The 21,100-nt window shown below is 37.9% G+C and overlaps 2 protein-coding genes across 2 annotated transcripts; both read right to left on the reverse strand.

The window, feature by feature from the left end:
• Positions 1–8,980: 8,980 nt before the first annotated feature.
• On the reverse strand, positions 8,981–16,804 carry LOC101474931 (claudin-3). Its single transcript, XM_004569572.5, has 2 exons — positions 16,191–16,804; positions 8,981–10,308 (listed from the first exon to the last, which is right to left on the reverse strand). Exons 1-2 carry the CDS (start codon positions 16,664–16,666, stop codon positions 9,651–9,653), a joined length of 1,134 nt encoding a protein of 377 aa, XP_004569629.2. The 5' UTR covers positions 16,667–16,804; the 3' UTR covers positions 8,981–9,650.
• Positions 11,704–13,195, reverse strand: LOC101475220 (claudin-4). The gene has a single exon (XM_004569573.3). The coding sequence runs from the start codon at positions 13,116–13,118 to the stop codon at positions 12,468–12,470; it is 651 nt and encodes a 216-aa protein (XP_004569630.1). The 5' UTR covers positions 13,119–13,195; the 3' UTR covers positions 11,704–12,467.
• Positions 16,805–21,100: the final 4,296 nt, after the last annotated feature.

The following is a 21,100-nucleotide window of genomic DNA, read 5'->3' on the forward strand; positions in this document are numbered from 1 at the left end:
GTAATTTGTATCCTACCAGCCTCGGAGGAGAGATTGGGATCACTAGCAAACCCCCAGAATGAATGTTAGAAACTATACATCCATTGCCTTAACTGCCTTTCCAATAGCGAAAGGGGGCTGGAGGCTATCACACGTGTTGTCATCAAGGGGTTACTTGATTCTGGTTTTATTTAGTTTTTGTTAATTTCAAGTAAATATTACTTAAACTATATTAATTAATACTGTACTATATTAAATTGTGTACTTACCCTGTGAGGTATATATCCCTCGGGATGAATAAAGTATTCTGATTCTGATTCTGATATATTAAGTGTTATATTAAGTATACCTACTCCTGCCAAAACATCTGAAGAAAAATATTTAAACCTAAAAGATAAAGAGAGATAAACTGTTTATTACACTAATGCAGGGTAATGTGGCGTGATAGTCTAGCTGTCACTGTAAAAAAAACAACAACAACAACAAAAAAAAAAAACAGGAAAGAAACATTTGTGGTTTTAACTATGGAAGTTGTAAAAAGAAAGGTACCATTTTTAGCTAGCTGGGGAAAGGTTTTGCACACAATGCCTAGCTTAATTTACAATTAAGAACATGTATTGAGATTATAGCAATTATTCCTTAACAGCAGCCACTAAGTAGTAGTACTATCAGCTCACGACACCCGTTCATTTCATGTTTTTGTGAGAAAACTCTACGGCAAATGCTTCTGTTGTTGGAATGAAGCTTGAATAGAAGTTGAAACTCATGTGTTTAATTTCCTGGGTTATCAAGGGTTGTGCATTCGGTCATAAATGCATGTACTGAAAATTAATCAATCACATCTCTGTGGGAAGTAGGAGTGCTGCAGCACCCCCTGTCACAAAATTCAGTCATGTCAGCTCCTGAAAAATGCAAAAAGTTGTTGAAACATTTTCAATTATCCAATAAGTTTATTGTATGTCTTGACTGCTGTGTCTTAAGAGGCCACTCAGTTAGAAGACTGTGTATACCTGACATGTTTGTCTTAAGTTTGAACTGTTTATTCTTGTCTGCTGTGTTCAGCGGAGTCGGAGCCCGTCCACGGCTCTGCTGGGGCCTTTCTCAGATAGATAATTGAACTGCATTAAAAACTGCAGGCCACCTGGTTTTAACTGCACCACAGACAATCCAGTATAAGGTTTGAACATGGAAACATGGATGTTGTACAAAATACCTGTGGTGTTATAAAGATCAGCAAAAATGAAATGACTGATTTTACAATAAATCACTTTGATGTTTACTATGTAAGAAACATTTAAACGGTGATAGCATTTTCTCGCAGAAACATTGTAACAACATGAAATAAATGGGTGCTGTGAGCTGATAGTGCTTTCAGGAAATGACTTCAAGTCTACAGTTGTGAAGGTGGATTATATGTGCAATGTCAACTATGTGCTGTACATTGTACATGAAGAAGTGTTCATTCACTATTGAAAATCTTATGCAAACAAAGCTCAAAGTCTCATAACTTCACACAGGTGTTTCCCCATTGCTGGTGAAAACTGTATAATATATAGTTTGCATTTAGCCTTTCTAATAGAAAACATTACTGTCAGGGCTGTGTGTGCGGGCAGGTGGAGATGTGGATCCAAATGCAGAACTCTGAGACGAAAATGTAACTGAAGACCACAGCTTTATTGCTGGCACCAAACAAAACGAACCAAACCATGAAACCGCAAACTGGAACACACAGGAATAAATCTGAGGGTGCGACGCTAAGCAAGGGCAAACACAGGGCTAATATACACAGGAAAGTAATCAGGGAGTGGAAGATAGGAGGGAGACACAGCTGGGAGAGATCAGGGCTAACGAGACAGGGGGAGCGAAGCTGGACGCACTGACATAAGATACAATCCTTCAAAATAAAACAGGAAACAATACACAAGGACGCAGACTAAGAAACACGGACCTTACACGGGAAGAACTAAACCTAACCAGAATAATCTGGAACATAGAACATCATCAGCATCATCATCAAGAAGATAACCAAAAATACAAAATCAAACCAAAACATGAAAACTCAAAATACTGGGTCAAAACTGACCCAGAACCGTGACAATTACGCAACATTTTCTGTTCAACCGGCATTTTTCTTGGATGCGATCCAACTAGGTCCTTCTTTGAAAAGGTATGGTCTTACTGGGGGACTTATAATTCTGGTATATTTTAATAGACTAAATAAAACATTTTAAAAGCGCTAACAGTGGTCTATATGCTGCTATTTTTAAGCCTTGTATAGCTTTACATTAAACTATAAGAATTGTGTATCTTACTTTATTACGTTTATTATGTGCATGCCTAAATTTTTTGACTGACTTACACAGTCTATTCATAATTACTGCACAGAATAAAACCAGTGGTGAGAGTAGTGTACCAACTTTGATTTTTTTCTTAAATAAAGACAAAGCGTGCTAATTTTATTTTCAACCACCAGAGGGCAGAATTCTATTTTTTTCCCCTCTAGGTGTTTGTCCAGGACACACTTTTAAATGTGACAGATTTATTTTTGCAGTAATTTTACAGCGAGGAAGAACAAAAATGTAACCCTTCCATACAATTCAGGTCAAATTTAAATAGAGTATAAATACTTATTTGAGAGGAAACTGCATTTCCCCAGATGCCCAGAGAGAAAGGCACCTGCAGGTCTTTGAAGGATCATGGGGGGAATCTCAACAGCATAAAGGGCCCCTCACATACAAAACTACAACAGCAAATCCATTATGTCTGATGACTTGCCACTGCGTTAAGCAAAGTGCAGCTCACAACAAGTAGGCTGTGCTCTGGGGCACAATTTCAATGAAGCACATTTGCTCGAGCAATAGAAGCAAAAAGTGACAAGGAGTTTGCGCATTTAGGACCATGAGGGCACAGAGCACAGCACATCCGCTTAACTTAGCTGTCAGTGTAGCCCGTATCACTTTCTTTGTGAAGAGGCCACAAATTTACTCACATGTGGTGCACATGCAGCTAAGAAATAGAGGTCATAAATATGTTAGACGGTGTCTTGACTGAGAAAACCTTGACACAGAGAGTAGAGCTACACCTGTAAGTACAAACACGTGCAATGTAACTAAATAATCTAAAAAACAAGAAAATTAAAAATATTTACTCTGAGGTAACTGAGATTAAATTACCTGAAAAATAACTGAGAGTAAAAAAAGAGACCAAAAGAGGTGTGGGGGATGGGGTCTTGCTGCTATAATGGTACCTAAACTGCCATTCTGCAGGATGTGGGAAACAAGTCCCACAAATGCAAGGATTCCCACTGATTTGACTAAAAGGACTACTGTAAAACAAGCACGTTTTAAGTGTTAATTGCAATTGCATGAATTGTTATTGATAATTAGAGATATTATGATTTTTTATGATAAAGCAGTAAGGGCCTTGTTATCAGCTCTAATGGTTATATATGGTTATTATAACAAATCCCCCAAATTTCAGAATGTTCTTGCCATGTTTACCTAGTATTAGGCTATTTATACATTCTAAATAGAACTATAATTCAAAATTTGGTATAGACAGTTATTATCAAAACTAACCCGAACCATAAAGTGAAATATCAATATATAAGGAATTAATCTGTTGAGTCAAAGTCCGCTTTAAACTGTAAAACCAGGATCCTCAAATCTAACTGAGAAGAACTTAAGTCGATCTCCTGACTCACACAGAGAGTGTCAGATTTGTAGCAGTCTGTCTACTGACATGATATCACTCTTAAGTGCTTTGCTACTTGGTCTATGAATCAAAAAGACTCCCCATTTTCTCAGCCAATCATCTCCATTCTTGTTGTGGTTGAGATTCTTTTTTTTGCAACTACAACTGTTCTCCTCTGTCGTTATTCCACTACCACGCCAAACTGGCTTCAACCTGTTTTATTCTTCCAAAGAACTGAGGAGTGAGCAGTGCTTATCTCTGCTCTGCCTGAGGTTATCCTGGAATGTAAAAGGGAGGAATTCTCTTATCTGCTCCATTTCAAATCAACTTCACCAATGAACTAATAGGCCAAGATTCCAGTGAATTGTACCCTGTACCTTTATGCACAACCATCCACCCTCAAATTCGTTGGAACTTTCTTGGTCAAGATAAACCTCAGTATTACTTATAATCCCTTCAGAAATCCTGTGCAGCTATATGGACCTAAACCTCCTTTTTTCAGCTGTGTTCAACAAATAAAGCCAAGCAATCTATTTTTATAAAGCACTTTAAAAACAGCCAGTGCAGACCAATGTGCTGAAAATAGAATAAGAAAAAATATTAATATAAATAGTATAAATAAAAATACAACAACCGTAAATGATATAGAACACCAACATCAGAAAAACAATAAAATCCAAATAAAATGAACATTTCTATACTGGCTTCAAAGCCAAACTGAAAAAGCGGGCCTTCAAACCAGATTCAAAAGTCTTGCGTCTTCGGCACATCCAACAACAACTGGTCAGCTGATCTAAGAGACCAAGAAAGGGTTTCCAGGTTCAGTAGCTCAAATAGGTAGAGTGAGGCGAGACCATTTAAGGCTTTAAAAACAAATAAAAGGACTAAAATTAACTCTAAAATGAATAGGCAGGTAGTGAGGGTAAAACGGGAGTAATATGCTTTGTGCACCAGTTAAAAGCTGTGCGGCAGCATTTTGCACCTGCTGAAGACCCGACAAGGATGACGGGCTAATACCAAGGAGTTACAGTAATCCAGCGGAGTTGTAATAAAAGCATGGATTACTGTTCTGAAATCATCTTTTGACAAGATAGGTTTAATTTTGGCCAGTTGCCTCAGCTGATAAAAGCTGGATTTCACTACTACTCTCACTTGACTGTCAAGCTCAATATCTATTTTAAAACCCACATTGGTGATAGTGGGCTTTTCATGCTGTGCTAGAGGGTTCATGTCCACAAATTGCTCTCCCTGTCACTCACCTTGGTGGCCTCCTCCATTTGTTGCAGAGTGGATCATGAGTTTTCTCATTTCCAGCAGCTTTTATGAGTTTCATTCCACAAGACCTTTCATATATTATTATTATCATTATAGTGCAAATATGTAGGTCCTGCTGTGGGATCTACATGCTGTAGGCCTTTGTTATATGACAGTGAAACAATCACACTAATGGCAGATTGTTATTATGAGGCATCAAAGTTAAATTATCTTGAGAAAAAAAAGGCTACAACATACAGTAATCACATTACACGTCATAGATCAGGGGTTGGAATTTTTAGTACAGCATGTTTTTTGGTTTGATAATGATTTATGTGTGAGGTTTGTTTCTTTTGGAATATTGGTCTGTATTTAGTTTACTTTTAATCAACATATTGTTTTTATTCAGTTGTGTTTAAAAGTATTCTGTAAAGCTACTGTGACTTTCTGGAGGTATTAAGTTCCCCTTTGTCTGATTTTGGTTCCCGTCTCATTTCTGTGTTGTGCTTTGTCTTTCAGTGTCCCTTTGTGTCAAGTTAAGCTTTTTTCCTCATTCAGTGGTTTGAATGAGGAAACAGGTTTTACCTTGGTAATTTTGATCCCTTTTGTCTTGTGTTGAGTCAACTCTGTCTTGTTATGTTAATTGTCTGCAGCTGAGTTCCCCACCTATTTCCACTTCCATCAATACCTCTAATGTATATATTGTCGCTGTTTTTTTTGTTAAATGTTGAGTTGTCCTCATAGCTGTATGCGCTCTAGCTCTGTGTTCTCTATGTTCCTAGTGATTTCTGTCATTTTGGATTGGATTTGCTCCTTGTAACTTTTGGACTTTTTTTTTACTCCTTGAACTTACCAGCATTTAAGGCTTGGTTTATGGTTTTATTTTGATATCCTGGATTCTGCTATAGGTCCCAAAATAAACACTCTAAACTCCACACAGTGCAATCATAACACAGCAAGACAATTATGACACTATTCTTGAACTTTAGATAGATCTGATAGCATCAAAAAAAGTGCCACATGAATGTGCAGACACAAAGTTATTCAAACCCGATTCTGCATTCTGCTAGCTTTACTTCAACTTACACAAGAGTGGTTTAAATATCTTTGTTAAATTATATCAATAGGATTTCCCTCAACTTAAACAAAGTGTGAAACTTTGGGACTTATTTGGGGTCATTTTCCTGTTGGCAGTTCTGTCAAAACCCAAGAGTCAGCTGGCTCACTGATGGCATGATGTTATCTTCCAGGATTTTCCCTGTTATACAATGTGGGTTTCCAGTTCTGGAGAAAATTTGAATAAATTTACTTTTTACTTTTTTTTAAATTTATGTATGCTGTATGCATTTTGTTCATGCCTAAGTTGTGAGTCGACACCAACCAAAATACTGTCTTTAGTTATTAACATTAATTAACATTAACATTTGAAATGTTGAAGACACTTGAAAAGTAACACAAAAGTAACACAAAATTAACTGCTTTTCCAGGAAAACTTCAAAAGTACTTAAGGTTTTGTGAGGGTACAAAACCCTGTTCAGTCTTTCCCTCCCAGACTTCTAGACTTCTGATCGGCACACATTTTGTTTTTAGCGTTATTTAGCAATATGTTTTCAAAACTGCACATTTAGACTGGATTTTTTTAAGAACAAAACCCGAAAAACGTAGTTTTGTATGTGTGGACGTAGCCTTAGATGCTCCTGAGAATACTGCAGCCAAGGTTTTTGTGCTGAGCATTGATCCATTAAACGGAAACTTCAGTGATTGCTAACACCAGGTCCTGTGTTTGTTTTTACTTTTGCAGACACACACGTGATCTGCCTTTGATAATGTCCTCTTTCTGCTATGCCCAGTGGAGCCACAGTACATTTGATTTAAAACTTGTAAAGTTTACTTCCAGTACTGGAAACATTTAGTGGCTTTGCTCTCCTTTTTTCCATTCCTGCTCTTGTTTCTGCAAAGTAAGATTTTGGCAACTTTCTCATCCTGGCCATATTGTTAATAATAAATTTAGCTGATAAAAAAGTGTTAAATTTAGGTAGGAAATGTTTCTTGAAGATTAACAGAATTTCTTTTGTTGGTTCACTAACTTTGTTATCCTCATTGTTTTATCATTGATATGTGGATCTGTTGTGCTTTGGATTTGCATTTCTTGCTGTTACTGGTAGGAATCTTGGTGAGTTTCTGTTCACAGTGAGTGGACACAGTGAGTCTGTGTAATTATCAGGTAAGGGGGCTGTTTTCCTTTTCTGCCTCCAGGTGCCAGGCAACCTCACTGTCCTTCACATTCTCCAGTTTCGATCATGTGACCAGAGTTTGGCTAGAGCCAGCAGAGCATGACCAGAAACACTCACAGACTGCCCTTTCTTCTTTCCCCCCACTCATCCAGGTTTAGGTATTTGATTAGATACAGTTTTATTAGACCCTCAGGAACTCTGGGGTTGGTTGGTCCCCGTTTGCTTCTCAATTCCAACTCCCTGGGTTTTTCCCTGTTTATTTATGGTATTATTTTGAATTTGTTTTTTGAGTTAATCACTAGTTTTATAAAGTTTCTGTGTTGTAATTCACCAGCTGGGAGTAGGGCTCTTAGTAGGACTTTATATTTTGCAGAGCAAATAAAGAATTGATTTTGTAATAAGTATTATTTTAAGCTGATACTTGACTCCTTTTATACTTCTCGTCAAAAATAATTCTCCTTCAAATAAAAATGATTAATTTCATTTCACTTCTTTCCATCGCTAAAGTGTGGTACCTGATCTTAGAATGGTTTAAAGTGCACCTGTGTGTAAATCACCGATTAACAGCAGCCAAACATGCCTGAGGCTCCTAGACCAGTCACTGGAACAACACACGGGAAATGGTGCTCAGTGGTAAACAACTTTAGATGATGATCCTCTGTCACATGTCTGAGAAAAGAGCTCATTTGTTTTATTTATTTGATATTTATTTCATTTAAAACTTTCAAGTTTAAAGAAAATTTCTTGTAAATGTCTGAAACTTTAATATTTTAGCCATTTGAGAGGGATGTGTTTGGATGCCCACATCTATTATAATGCAGTTATACAAAAAGTTAATCTCAATTAGTTTAAAAGAACTTTTAATTTAAATGAGCTCTAACCTGTGGTTACAGGGATCGTGACCAGATGTCAAGCAGCTCCTTGTCCATTGTTGAATGTATAGGACTAAGAGACAGCAGTCAGTAACATGATACAGCACCAAGGGACCTCTTCCATATTTACTGTGAGATATTCATAAATTTTTAACATTCCTGCCTTCCTCAGATGTGTTTGCATGCGTTTTGAAACTACACTGAAAAGGATGTCTGTCATTGCATGGAAATTCTAGTTGGTAGGAGTTTTTTTAAGCTTCTGAGTTAAGATCACTATGTGCTCCTTTGCTGCATGTTTTTATTAAATAAAGAGACAAAATGAAAAACTAGGTAGTAGAAGATTGAGGAGAAGTTAAAGTTTTACTGCAATTGGTGAACACTTTTAAATCTTGTTTTTACTTTCATAAATTTGAAATATTTTACTTTGTTTTAGTGTTATACATGCATTTTTATTTTGTTTTGTAGTATTTATTTTGATTTCAGATAATTTTACTTCATGAAGGACGTTGTTTTATTTAATTATTCAAGCTATTAGCTGTAGTTAACTTGTCTTAGCTGCTGTACCAAAGATATTTCTTTACATCCTGTTACGTGACGTATAGTGAAGGTGTGTGTTGTTAATGGGTACTACCTGCAAACAGGTGTAGCAACAAGAAATAAAAGAAATGCAACTTGCCTGGAATGACTCCACTGTTTTGTGCTCACATTCTCACCTCTGCCAGTTAACTGATCCTGTGGCTAATTGTTTAGAGCGTATGTGGTAAAGCTGCCAGCTGGAGGTAATTTATATCTCAGGATTGAATATCAGGGTTACTCTCATGAACACACACCTTCCTTTTTTGTTACTGGTTTACTGACTCATGCAAGAGTCTGTATGCTGTTAAAAGATTAACAAAAGCATTTTTTATGTTCTTGATGAAAACATTTTTTTTAAAGAAAGGGGTAAAATCTTAAAAAGTCATTTTATTTAGAAAAAAAGGCCATTGAAAAATACATATTCATCATGTAATACAGCATGATTAGCTCAGTGACAAGTTGCCTCAGAACCCATGTTCTTTTATTCTCAGTACACACTGTGGACACTGTGTGTCCTGCAACCTCCAGTCTCTCAGCAGACTTTCACCCTTTCCACAATGTAAAAGAAACTCCATTTAATGCATGTTAACATTTGTCTTGGCTGGTACAGGTCATTATTGATATTGTTTCTACAGTATTTACCTCTGTGTGCTATTCAACACACCAAATCATTAAATTTTCTACAGAGGGATGCTTTAGTATGAATGTGGCAGTGGTGGCTTGTGGGGAAAAAAACTTTCTTTGTAAACATGTAAAGAAGTTGGTACCATATAAAATGTAACAGTAACAAAAAATAAACAATATTAATCTGAAAAAGATGGAGTACTAAGATATGCACAGACATGTCTCTTTCATCCTTTTTCAGTCTCTTGAAAAGCAAAAGGTCCATCACAAAAATACTTAATATTACAGGCAAAATCAAATGCATCCTTCATTGAACAGTTCTCATTTTTTATGAGCTCTTCGTCTAAAGACAATCTCACTTTGATGGGGTGAGCAAGTTCAAGATTGAGTACTGTTTTTTTTTCTTTTTCTTTTTGGATCATACATAGTCTTTCCTTTCTAAACCTGGCCCACCGACAGACCGTGGGGCAGAATAAGCCATTCGTGAAGGGTTGTATCGTGTCTCACGAGGCGGACAGGAGAAACAGAGCAGTCCACCGCCCAGAATCAGGAGTGCAGCGGCTCCCCAGCCAATATACATTGCAGCCCCCAGCTCCCTCCGCTGGGCATCAGTGAGTAACGGATTGTAGAAATCCCTGATTATGGTGTTCGCAGACCAGGAGACAGGAATGAGCTGCATGACACCGGATACAATGAAGAAGACTCCAGAGATGATCATCACTTTGGCCTTGGATGCCTCGTCTTCAATGCAGTTGGTGCACTTGGCCCCAGCAATAGCAATGAGCAAAGCCAGGATTGCTAACAGGATGGAGATGACTGTGAGAGCTCGGGCAGCTTGAAGATCTTGGGAGAGGGCGAGCATAGAGTCATACACCTTACACTGCATCTGTCCAGTGCTCTGGACCACGCAAGTCATCCACAGGCCCTCCCAAATGATCTGAGCTGTCACAATGTTGCTGCCAATGAAGGCTGTCACCCTCCACATCGGGAGGGCACAAGACACAATGGCAATAAGCCATCCTATAATGCAGAGGGAAATGCCAATCAACTCCAGCCCTATAGACATGTTGAGGGTCCTTTTTCCTTTTCCTGCTGAATGTCACACCTGAGGTAAGATCCCAGAAAAGAAATCTAATACAGGAGAAGAGCCGAGAAGAGAGCCAGGTATGGTTAATTTCAGGCCTCGCATTGGTGTGTGATGATCTTTCACCTCGACTTCACTAGAGCTGATTTTATAAGGCTGGTCAGGTGCAGGGGAGGAGTCTGTGATGAAGCTGACATCACTAAAAGGGGAGGGATTACCTGGACACTCAAGTCTTTCTGCTATCGGCTTACATGGCCAACTTCACAATGGGCCTGACCACAAAGAGGTCTTTTACAGCTAAAAGTGTTTTAAGTTTAATGTACAAAAGTATGGGAAGAAAAAAAGATCTTTGTTGTCAAGCAAACTTATTAAAAAAAGAATATAAATGGAATTTTACCTTCTCAGAAAACGTTTATGTAATGAAATTTTGTGAAACCAGTGAAATCTTTCCTTTCACTTTGCAGCTGCTCTTAAAGCTGATAAACCTTCAGCCCAGCCTTCCCTCTGTGATATCATGTTGCTTTTTTTGAAATGCCTGATAAATGAAGAATTCTGGTCTCACTACTTCCAAAACAAACTGTTACTCTCCTGATAATCACTGCAAAAGCCCTTGCTTCTCCTAAGCGAGGGAGTGAAGATTCTCTGCAGCTTTACGAGAGCACAGACTACCTCGGTTGAAGTTAAATCCTTACACATACAAAGAGTAGACTTATGAGGCTGGCTTTCACCTGGCAGTCCTGTTAACCTTTATGAGTCTTAATGAATCCATCTGTCTGTAGAATGTCCTTGAATTTCTTTTCGTCCAAGACTGTCTCCCTAAGAATGCCCCCATCCCCCAGCACTCTGTAACCCAGGAGTAAAATGGGTTCATTGTTTGGAGTGAGAGTTCAGATAGTTGTATGTGTGTAAGACAAGGTAGCGGTTCTTGTTATCACAGAGCCTGCAGACATATGGGAGACAGGGAGATGAATAAGTGCTGTGACAGAGACTGAGTTGTCTAATGAATCTGAGTGTGCAAAATTAATGACATTGTTCTTCTTTACACCCCTACAATATCAAGCTTGACCATTTTTGTTCTAAATTAGTACATTCTCATTTTAGTATGAACAGTAGAGTATAATTGACCAGTCTACCATCAAACAGAGACTTGGTTAATTTTATATCATTACCATTAGTTTATATAACTGCTGTGTAATAGAGCACTGCTTCTCAGCCAATGATGGAAGCAACTAGATTTTGAAAAAGTCAAAACATACATTACTTCGTTGATGCTATGAAATATTATTAATGTGTGTATTTTGCATGGTTTTTCTCAAATGTTGATATACCAGATAGCTCACTCTCAAAAAAGTAAAAAGGAAGAAAAAGCTTCTTTTGGGTGTTCGCTTATTCACATTCACTTATTTTTTATTTATTTTATTTTACACTGCATACCCTATCTCACAGTAACATTCATCCAAAGATCATCGTACACCTCGGATTTCTTAAAAAAAACAAAACCCACTGACATCGATTATTTTGATTGACATTTAATTTCATGTATTTGTTGCTTACACTCTTTTTTTTCCTGCCCTTTATACTTTTTAACTTAAATTTTTGCAATCACTTAAAACAGTCATAGTCACGCATTGATTATTTTTTACATTAACTGCAGGATCCTTTATAGACAGATAAATAGATTATCTTGAAGCCTTAGCAATCCGTCATTTTCAACAGTGAGGGCTCATTGTCAACAGTCAAAATCATCACAAGAGGTTTGTTTAAAAAGGGCATTAAAAACATGTAAACCAAGAAAACATTCCAGAGAAACAGATGTAAAAAAGCATATAGATAGATACAGACAGAACACAATGACACCTTATTCTAATCAAAGCATTTATGTGTATTTAAAAATGCGTAATCAACACAATTTAAACTTCAGGCATATAAATGAATAAACTCTCTAAATTTGGACTGCAAATAATAGAACTTTAAAGTTGTTAATCTCCAACAGCAACATGTCTGCACTTAAAATGTAGGACATGACAATATACCAAGACAGAATATGGAATTTCCTTCTGAACATGAAAGCAGAGCGATACCAATTTCTAAGAAATGGCTCTTCTCCTCAACCATGATGGCAAAGATATGATAAAAGAGCAGATGTTTTTTTCAGACGTAGTCTTTCCTGTCATAGTCACTGGGGACGACGGACTTAGGTTGAGCGTATACCGTTGATGGAGGCCCATGCTTTTTCTGAGGCTTCTGGGGCCGGCTGCACAAGAGGATGGCCCCTCCTATGAGAAGAAAAGCAGCTGCTGCCCAGCCCAGGTACAAAGCTGCACCGAAGTCTTTCTTCTCCCCCGATCCCGTTGAATTGTGGAAGTCCATCATGATATTGTGGGCAAACCATGACACGGGTATCATCTGGCTCAGAGATGCCAGGATAAAGTTCACACCAGCAACAATCATCACTTGAGCCTTGGTTGCCTTTTCATCCACACAGTTGGTACACTTTGCTCCCACAAAGGCTGCAAAAAGCCCCACAATTCCCAAAAGAATGGAGAGGATAGTAAGGGCACGCGCGGCCTGAAGCTCAGGACTTAGATCCAACATGGAGTAATGAATTTTACACCCCATGTAACCTGTGCTCTGGATTCGGCACTCCATCCAGATGCCCTCCCAGCTCGTCTCAGTAGTGATGATATTACTTTGAATAAAAGCTGTTACTTTCCACATGGGCAAAACGCAAGATGCAATGGCAAAGATCCATCCAAGGAAAGCCAGGGCCACTCCAAGAATCTCTAATCCCATTGAAGGCATGTCTGCACTGTGTGTAAATACGAAGTGTCCACTGTCAAGTGTCAAGTGTCAGATGTCCTCAGAGTAGTTTGAAGAGATCTGAGTGATTTATTGAGATTATTGCTGATACGAGAACAGATGGTTTTAAATAGGTGGAGTCACATGGATATTGATTGGAGGAGTTCAAATAGTTAACTGCCCCACCTCATTTGTACTGCCAGAAACAGCCGACTCAGCTTAATGATTCAACTTTCACGGCCTTAGCAGCTCTCCCACCTGTTTGGGTGAGGGGAGAGTAAACAGTGGCTTTTTCTCTCAAGTCTACAGTAGTTAAAGAATAACAGAAAAGTTAAAGGTCGAAGGATGAATGCTTGAAAGTAGAGGACAACTTCAGCAATAGTATCATTGTAGTAGTGTGTGGCAAATGAATCAGAAAGAAAATTTGTTAAAAATGCTTATTAATAATGCAAGTTGCACAAATGGGTTTGTGAATTCCATTAGTACTTTATTACACCTTATTTGGATAAACAGTAGTCACTGAACCCCGAACATGATGGAAGTGGTGAAAAGCAAATGGGGAGGGGGAGTTCTCTGGAAACCAGTGGGAGTTCTCTGATTATGTGAAAGTTGTATTTGTATATATGTGAAAGCCTCTGCATACCTCTGATAAATTTGATTAAAAAAAAACATCATCCCAAGTTCTATGGAAAGCTTTCACAATTCCACCTAAAAATGTTTAATCTTTAAAAGTTTAGAGATATAAATGTTTTGGAAAAAGCGCTTTCATCTGGCCACAAAAAAGACAAGGCCTAGGTTTCTTTCTCTGCTTTTTATAGAAATATCATTTTAAAAAATGTCTTTTTAAGACAGGTGATTGATAAGAATGTTGTTCGAGTTAATTTTCTCTTAGTGTAAAGCACACACTGAGTTACTCAAGCAGCCTCAATTTAGAAAGCTTAAATTATTAGATATTATGTCATCATAATAGGGTGTGTAATGTGCTGATATGTACTGCTGAAAACAGCTTCACTGCATCTGTTCAAATGACTAATCTGTCCTTCTGGGAAGTTCTTGACTAACACTACTTGTGGAACTGCAATGCAACACAAAACCCCTCTAACATAATACAGTGTGCACTGAATATATTACTTTCGTGAAACTCTTTTAGGAACATCTGTATTTCTCTCAGTACACACACGTGCTCGTAATAGAAGAAAACACTATATAATAGGCCAGTGTGTTGGAAAATGCATAAATAGTCTGTTTAGGTGTCCTGTGGGTGGGTGGAAGGGATTATCAGTGTCCTTTTTCAGAAAATCATTGCATCATTTATTTCAACTTTTATTTCAGTGTGCTGTGGAGAAAAACTTACACTCTGGCCTCCAAGATTTAGCAGAGCTTCCTCATCACACTAACACAAACTGCATGGCATCATTTTCACTTTGTAAACCATTTTACTAACATGAACATTATTGACATGATCATAGGACCACAGCAGTCAAACGCATGGCCTTCAGACACTTGAATGCTTGGGCTTAAATCAAACATTATTCAAGAAATTTATATTTTCTTGAAGTTGTTGAGCAAGCCTTGGCCCATCAGAATAAGAACAGTAAAAATATAAAAAGCCTTAACATTTTATCCTGAGTCAACCTCTGCTGGGAAATGATGCACTCATAGTTTGTCCACACCTCATTTAACCAACAACAACATCATTTTTCTCTCTTGCATCTGCAGTTTCTTTGAAATGGGAGCTGGCTTGTACTAATATGTTTTCCATCACTTCTGACTAGCACCCGATTGCACTGTTGTGCTGAATGACACATTTTGTAAGCAGCTCTGTGGCCACTGAAAAGGAATTTCTAGTATATTTAGAAGCTCGTAAATATACTTTACTGTATACTAATAAATATATGTAACTTCGTATCTAATGCCTAAGTTAAGAAGAGATGAAATGTTTTCTAATTTGTGTTTCTTGTGGATTTTTAGCTCTTCTTGTTTGTCGAACGGATTAAATCACATGGGTTGGTTGACCTTAAATGAAGCAAGTCGACTATTTTTCTGTCTATATTGTTAAAGTGTACTATTTAAGCATAATTTCTTTCATAGTAAATCTTTTTTATATAGTGTTTGCTTTTTTTAAAAAAAGAAAAAAAGAATTGACATACCCTTTTAAACATTCAAACTATATTTTGAGTCTGTGAATCCAATGCCAAGCAGAAGTGCACAGCAATTAGTTGCAAACTAGCTGATCAATAGAGTCTTTGTGGCTCAGTTGTGACTCGGCAGAGGTTACATCCCCTGCAGATGGAGACTGTTATCTCCGACTCAATTTCACTTTGCAAATGGAGGGCAGGCTACAAAAGAAAGGGAGCACAAGGTGCTCTTCTGAAACAAGCCATCTATTGTTAGTTTCTTCCATCTACATTGAAATAAAATATCCAAAGCTGGAATGCCCCTGAACTGCACTTCTTGGTCAAACATGGCTGAACTCTATAGCCGGTATATGTCCCTGCCTCTGCACACCAACAAACCTTTTGGAATAAAAAGCACAGCACAAAGTGCACTATAAAGAAAAGTTGATAACAAACCAGTTACTGAAAAAAACGTTTTACTTTTCAACTGAAGTTGTGAAACTTCCTCTTGTCAGAATTTACTTCCAAGTACATTGTGTGAAGATTTCTAAAGGTTAGAAACATCTTGATTTCAGCTTTTTGAGGAAAAAAATGTGTTCATACTTGCAAAAGAAACAAAAAAATGCACATCATTTTAAAAAAAAATGTTCACGACTAAAACATGAAACACGGATCAGTCATTTAAACATTTGAAGCTAGCACCAAACATGCATCTACTAACCACAAATTTATAAATGCAGTTCATCATTTCCTCATGTCACACAGTCATACATAGTCTCTTCTGGTGTATCCATTGACTGATATGGTTTTTACAGCTGAGTAGTCAATGCGGGAAGGTGCAGAACCACCACCACTTGGTGCCGTGGTTGATCTGCGAGGGCAGGAGCAGCAGAGCAGGGCTCCCCCTAGAATCAGCAGGCAGGAAGCAGCCCAACCAAAGTACAGAGCATTACCAAACTCCCTCTTCCCTGTCTCCTCCAGCATGGGGTCATAGAAGCCCAGGACAATGGCGTGAGCTGTCCAGGACACAGCCAGCAGAAGCAGCAGTCCAGCCACCACAAATGTCACCCCAGCAGCCACCATGAGGCGAGGTTTACTGCTCACATCCCGGCTACAGTTGGTGCACTTGGCACCAGCCACTGACAAAATGATGCCCACAATGCAAAGAACCAGAGAGATGATGACCAAGGCACGAGCTGCTTGCAGGTCAACTGGAAGCCCCAGCATGGAGTCATGTACCTTGCAGTGCATCTGTCCTGTGCTCTGTACAGAACAGTTCATCCACAAGCCTTCCCAGATAACCTGAGAGATGACAATGTTCTGGCCGATGTAGGCAGCCACTCTCCACATAGGCAGGCCACAGGTCACCATTACTCCCAGCCAGCCAGCCACAGCCAGAATGATCCCGAGGATCTCCAAACCGGTAGAATACATAGTTGGAGCAGGGGATGAGGAAGGAGCTGAACAAAATTCTGTTTCAGTACGCTGTGAGATGGGAGGGCTTCTGTGTCGGTGAGCTCAACCCTCTTGAGATGAAGGTGACATTGGATCTCTGTGGCTCAAAGGCCTGTGCAAGGCTTTTAGCGAGAGAGGAAGAGAGAGGGAGAAAGAGATTCTACCTTCTTTATTCAGTTTAGATGACTGAAGGTGGAGTCAGCTTAAGGTGGCATCATTTCTACCTCCAAACTGAACTTGGGTTTCTGGAGACATCAAAGTTTTCTTTAAAATCTGATACAAAAGGATGTCTTATAATATGAGACAACCACAAAAATACATATCATTGTTAATAGAATAGTCAAATGCTGAAATGTACATGAACCCAGGGAGTGTTAGTTTATAGTAAAATGCTGTAGATTTTTTTCTGAAAAACAGTTTTATCTATTTTTACACCAATTAAACATTTACATTTATTTACTGAGATTCATAAACTGAATTGAGTAAAGATACTTTTAAGTGTTTTGGAGTTTGTTTGTTTTTTTAAACTGGATACACAGTATTTTAGTCCATGTGTGCATATTTCTGTGACATGTGACAGAATGATGAAAAACGCTGAATCATTCCCTGAATGAGACCCATGAAGAAAAAAAGAGGAACAATGCCAGCCTTGTTTTTTGGTGGCCAGTCACACAATCCCTTATAGCACAGAAAATACCTACTGGCCAAAAAAAGAAAAAGAAACAGGCATCTAATGAGTCCTCTTTATGTCATTTGAGACCTATCTAGAGATTCTTGGATGACTTTATCCAGTTATATTACCTCATTTTAAGCCAGTTTCCTTAATGATGGCTAGGTAATACTGAAATAAAGTGTGATGGGCAAATTAAACTTGATAATCTAAATGACCAGAAAATAAAAAAAATACAAATCAAGGTGTAGTAATGCCCAGATATTTTCCCATTCAAAAAATATTCACTCACAGCTGTTATGTCTTTTTTTCTTTGGTACTGTCTGTCCTGCAAATACTTTGGTCAAAGGACTAGAAAATGCCTAACAGTTAGGGATATCTTCTAAAAAGTCTTCACATCTTCTTGAGAATAGGGGCTTGGCTAATAAGTGAACTCTGTGTCATTAAAGGCTATCCACTAATATACAGAGGTCACATCGGGTCAGTGATTGGCTACAACAGCATTAAAATGATTTGTTTATCAGCACTAATTAGATTGACCAGTGCTCAGAACAAAGAGTCCAAAGAACTGACTGAAGATTTAAGAAGGAGAAACATAGGTTTGCACAAGCTGGGAGGGTCTCTTGGGGCTATTTCTAAATAACTGCAGATCTGAAAATCTTTGGTTCAAATAATTTTACGTGAATACAAGTTATTCAGATGTGTCACTCAAACTCTTACCCTCAGATGAAAGAAATTTGTTAGGTTGCTCAGGAACAAGAAAGTAACTGCCAAGACTCAGGCCTGCAATGAACAGTAAACTACTGGAATGTCAGATCTCAACCTTAATGGAAATTTGTGTACTTTGCTTAAAAGTCAGGCCTATGCTAGGAAATGGACCCATTTAAATTCAAATATCCAGAAAGAATTATCCCAGAAGCTTGTTGATGGCTACCAAAAGCATGTGGTTGAGGTGCAATTTAACTAAATTTAACTAAAATTAATAGGGGAGTATAAGTCAGTAAAGATGTATGCTATGCAATCATTCCACCCTGAAAAAGAACAATTCAAAGAAATCATTAAGAGGCCAAAATCTCCTTGAAATTCTTGTGCATCATCAGTGTCTGAAAACGTCTGGCCACAACTGTAAGCTGGGAGTAGTAATAGTTCTCCATTCTGCAACCACACAGTCTTTCATCATCATGACACATGCCTGCCAGAAGTCTGTTGTTAGTCAACAGAAATATACTGAATAGTACTCCCTTTGTTGCCAAATAAGTATTAATAATGTGACTTAAAATATAAATAAATAAATACAAAAGCTTTATCGGTTAGAAACAATAGTAGCACAGTGGTGATGCAGTGATTTACCTAAACATGCAAACATACATGGAATACAGTACATAAAGAAATAACTAAAGAATTTGTACATACAGTACTTTGCTTCATTTATTATTTCATCAGTTTTGACAAAACCACCTCTGTGTTCTAAAGACGGCTGTAGGGACTCACTGTTGTACCTCTGCTTACCTCTTCTGTACAGATTGACAATTTGTACAACTTTCCCCCCTACCTTGTTCAAATTTTTACACATTTTTTGTCCTTCCTTGAGAATGTCTTCTTCACAGACACTTTTTCCCTCAGACCATTTCTAATCGTACTTCAATGAACAGACTCAACTGAAGGGCCTATTTCTTGACTATAAAATACTGTTCATCTGCTGTAGTTTCTTTTTGGGCTTTTCCCTTCTACTTTTGTCCTACACTTTTCCAGTTTCTTCAGAACTTTTAAGAAATATCCTGCGCACAATGCCAAGGTATGCACAACTATTTTAAGTAATGTAACTATTTGGCTAATAGCTATTTGGTAAACACCTTGTTGGTGTGAAAATATTAAAATATTATTTTATGGCTGTCAAACTGTGTTATATTTTGCATCATATATTATATTTCGGAGATTCAAGTAAGGAAATGCTGCGTGTTGTTACAACAGGTTGATAGTATGTTAGTAACAAAATACCTAAGTTACCTGTTATGTGTAGACACAACACTGGTTCCTCCCTGAGTTCTCTTTTTATGTTTGTATAAAAATAAAACTCACTCAGGTGTCTTCTGTACAAGCCTTTTATGCTCGACTGATTCATATTATCAGATACAATGACTGGATTGAAAAACAGTGAAAAAGCAGCCAGTTTCCATATAAACACTGTGAAAGAGCTCAGAAAGCCTGGAGCACTACTCAGTATCACTTTAAAATTTACAGGTAAGTCCGGTTCCATGGAGGAAACATGAAAAGAAATGGGGAGTGGCTGGAGACTTTTGCACAGTACCATGCATGGATAATATGTTATGGGAGCTTTAAGATGTTCTTTCCTGCGTGCCTCAGCTGTGGTGACCATTTCTTGATATCACACATGTAGCAACTCGCACACCTTGCTCAACATTTACCTGTTATGGGAACCAGTCTGACCTGTTCAATGAAGGTGCTCCTGGTTGTTGTCACTGTACGCTAAAGTGTACTAATCCTAAGTATAAATGTATACCAATTATTGTTAACATTAAGCTGAAGAATTTCTTTTGTTGTTTGATTTGATTGCTTTTTAATTGTTATTTAAAAACAAGCGTCTGTTGTTGAAAAATACTGTAGTGAACTAATCCAGTTTAAGCTAATACAGCTTAGTGCAATCAGCATTGTTACAGTGATTGAAAGCACCATGAATCATGTAAGGAAATAGTAAAATAAAAGGAAATAAAAGCTGTTCCTGTATAGAGCTGTAACGGTCTACACAGGCTTTACGAGTCTTTCCCCAGGGCAAAATACAACCTGACAACAATTCTTATAGAATTCAAAACAACACCTGCATGCTTGTATTTATCATAGAACAAACAGCATTCTTTTTTTAGGGGGGGGGGGGGTAGCTCTCATCTCAACCATATGAGCATCATAAGTTGTAAATTAGCAAACCAAAAGTAGATCCGTCTAAAACGGGCCAACTGTCGTTTTAAGTTTTCTTGAAACCTGTTCAGTCACAAAGACATCCATATTTGGTGCGTTGTTATGTTGTGTCGTGCAGACTAGTCTCTGAAGTTGCGAAACATTAAAGGGCACGTCGATGTACTCATTGAGATTAGTTCTTAGCATGTCATCCTCTTGGCATTACAATGCCCACAAATGCAGTTCGCTCTAAACTGAAACTGGGCACAAACAGTTTGCATGGTACTTTTATTTATTGCATTACATCTGATCAAGCAGTTTAAATTTAAGGTTTAGTAACGCTGGGTGGTTAGCGCTTGCGTTCATCCTCATGCCCTGGATGTTTTTGTTTATTTGGCAACATAAACAGAGCAAGCACCTTCTGTTTTTCTAACACAAGTTGCAAGTGGCCTGTACTTTTTGAACACCTGTTAATTAATTTTGTGTGTAATGTGGTGGTTTGTATTTAACGGCATTGCTCAATGAATCATTGTATAAAAACTAAATAACCTGTTGTCATCTCTTTGAACAGAGATATTAATAGAATGTATTAAGGGGCTAATAGGAGTGCTACTGTCAACAGACCTGACTTCAGTAAGCTCCAAATAACAGATTAAACAAGAAAAAGACCACTGTGAACAACAACGCACAAACACACACAGACATCTTCCAAGAGTGTGATTTTAAACCACTGCCCTCTGAGAGTAAATATTAACAGGTGTGTTTTATACAGGATGTTATCATTTCGGGTCTAAAGAAGCTCCTATTTGGCAGACTGAAAGATTTCAGGT

This window comes from Maylandia zebra, linkage group LG14 (assembly GCF_041146795.1).
Source record: "Maylandia zebra isolate NMK-2024a linkage group LG14, Mzebra_GT3a, whole genome shotgun sequence".
Classification (NCBI taxonomy): Eukaryota; Metazoa; Chordata; class Actinopteri; order Cichliformes; family Cichlidae; genus Maylandia; species Maylandia zebra.

Coding starts and splice junctions, on each gene's coding strand:
- LOC101475220 (XM_004569573.3), bottom strand. CDS start 13,118: ATGCCTTCAATGGGATTAGAGATTCTTGGAGTGGCCCTGGCTTTCCTT.
- LOC101474931 (XM_004569572.5), bottom strand. CDS start 16,666: ATGTATTCTACCGGTTTGGAGATCCTCGGGATCATTCTGGCTGTGGCT. Junction 10,309..16,190: donor GAGGAGACAGGGAAGAGGGA/GTTTGGTAATGC, acceptor AAAAGGAAAAAG/GACCCTCAACATGTCTATAG.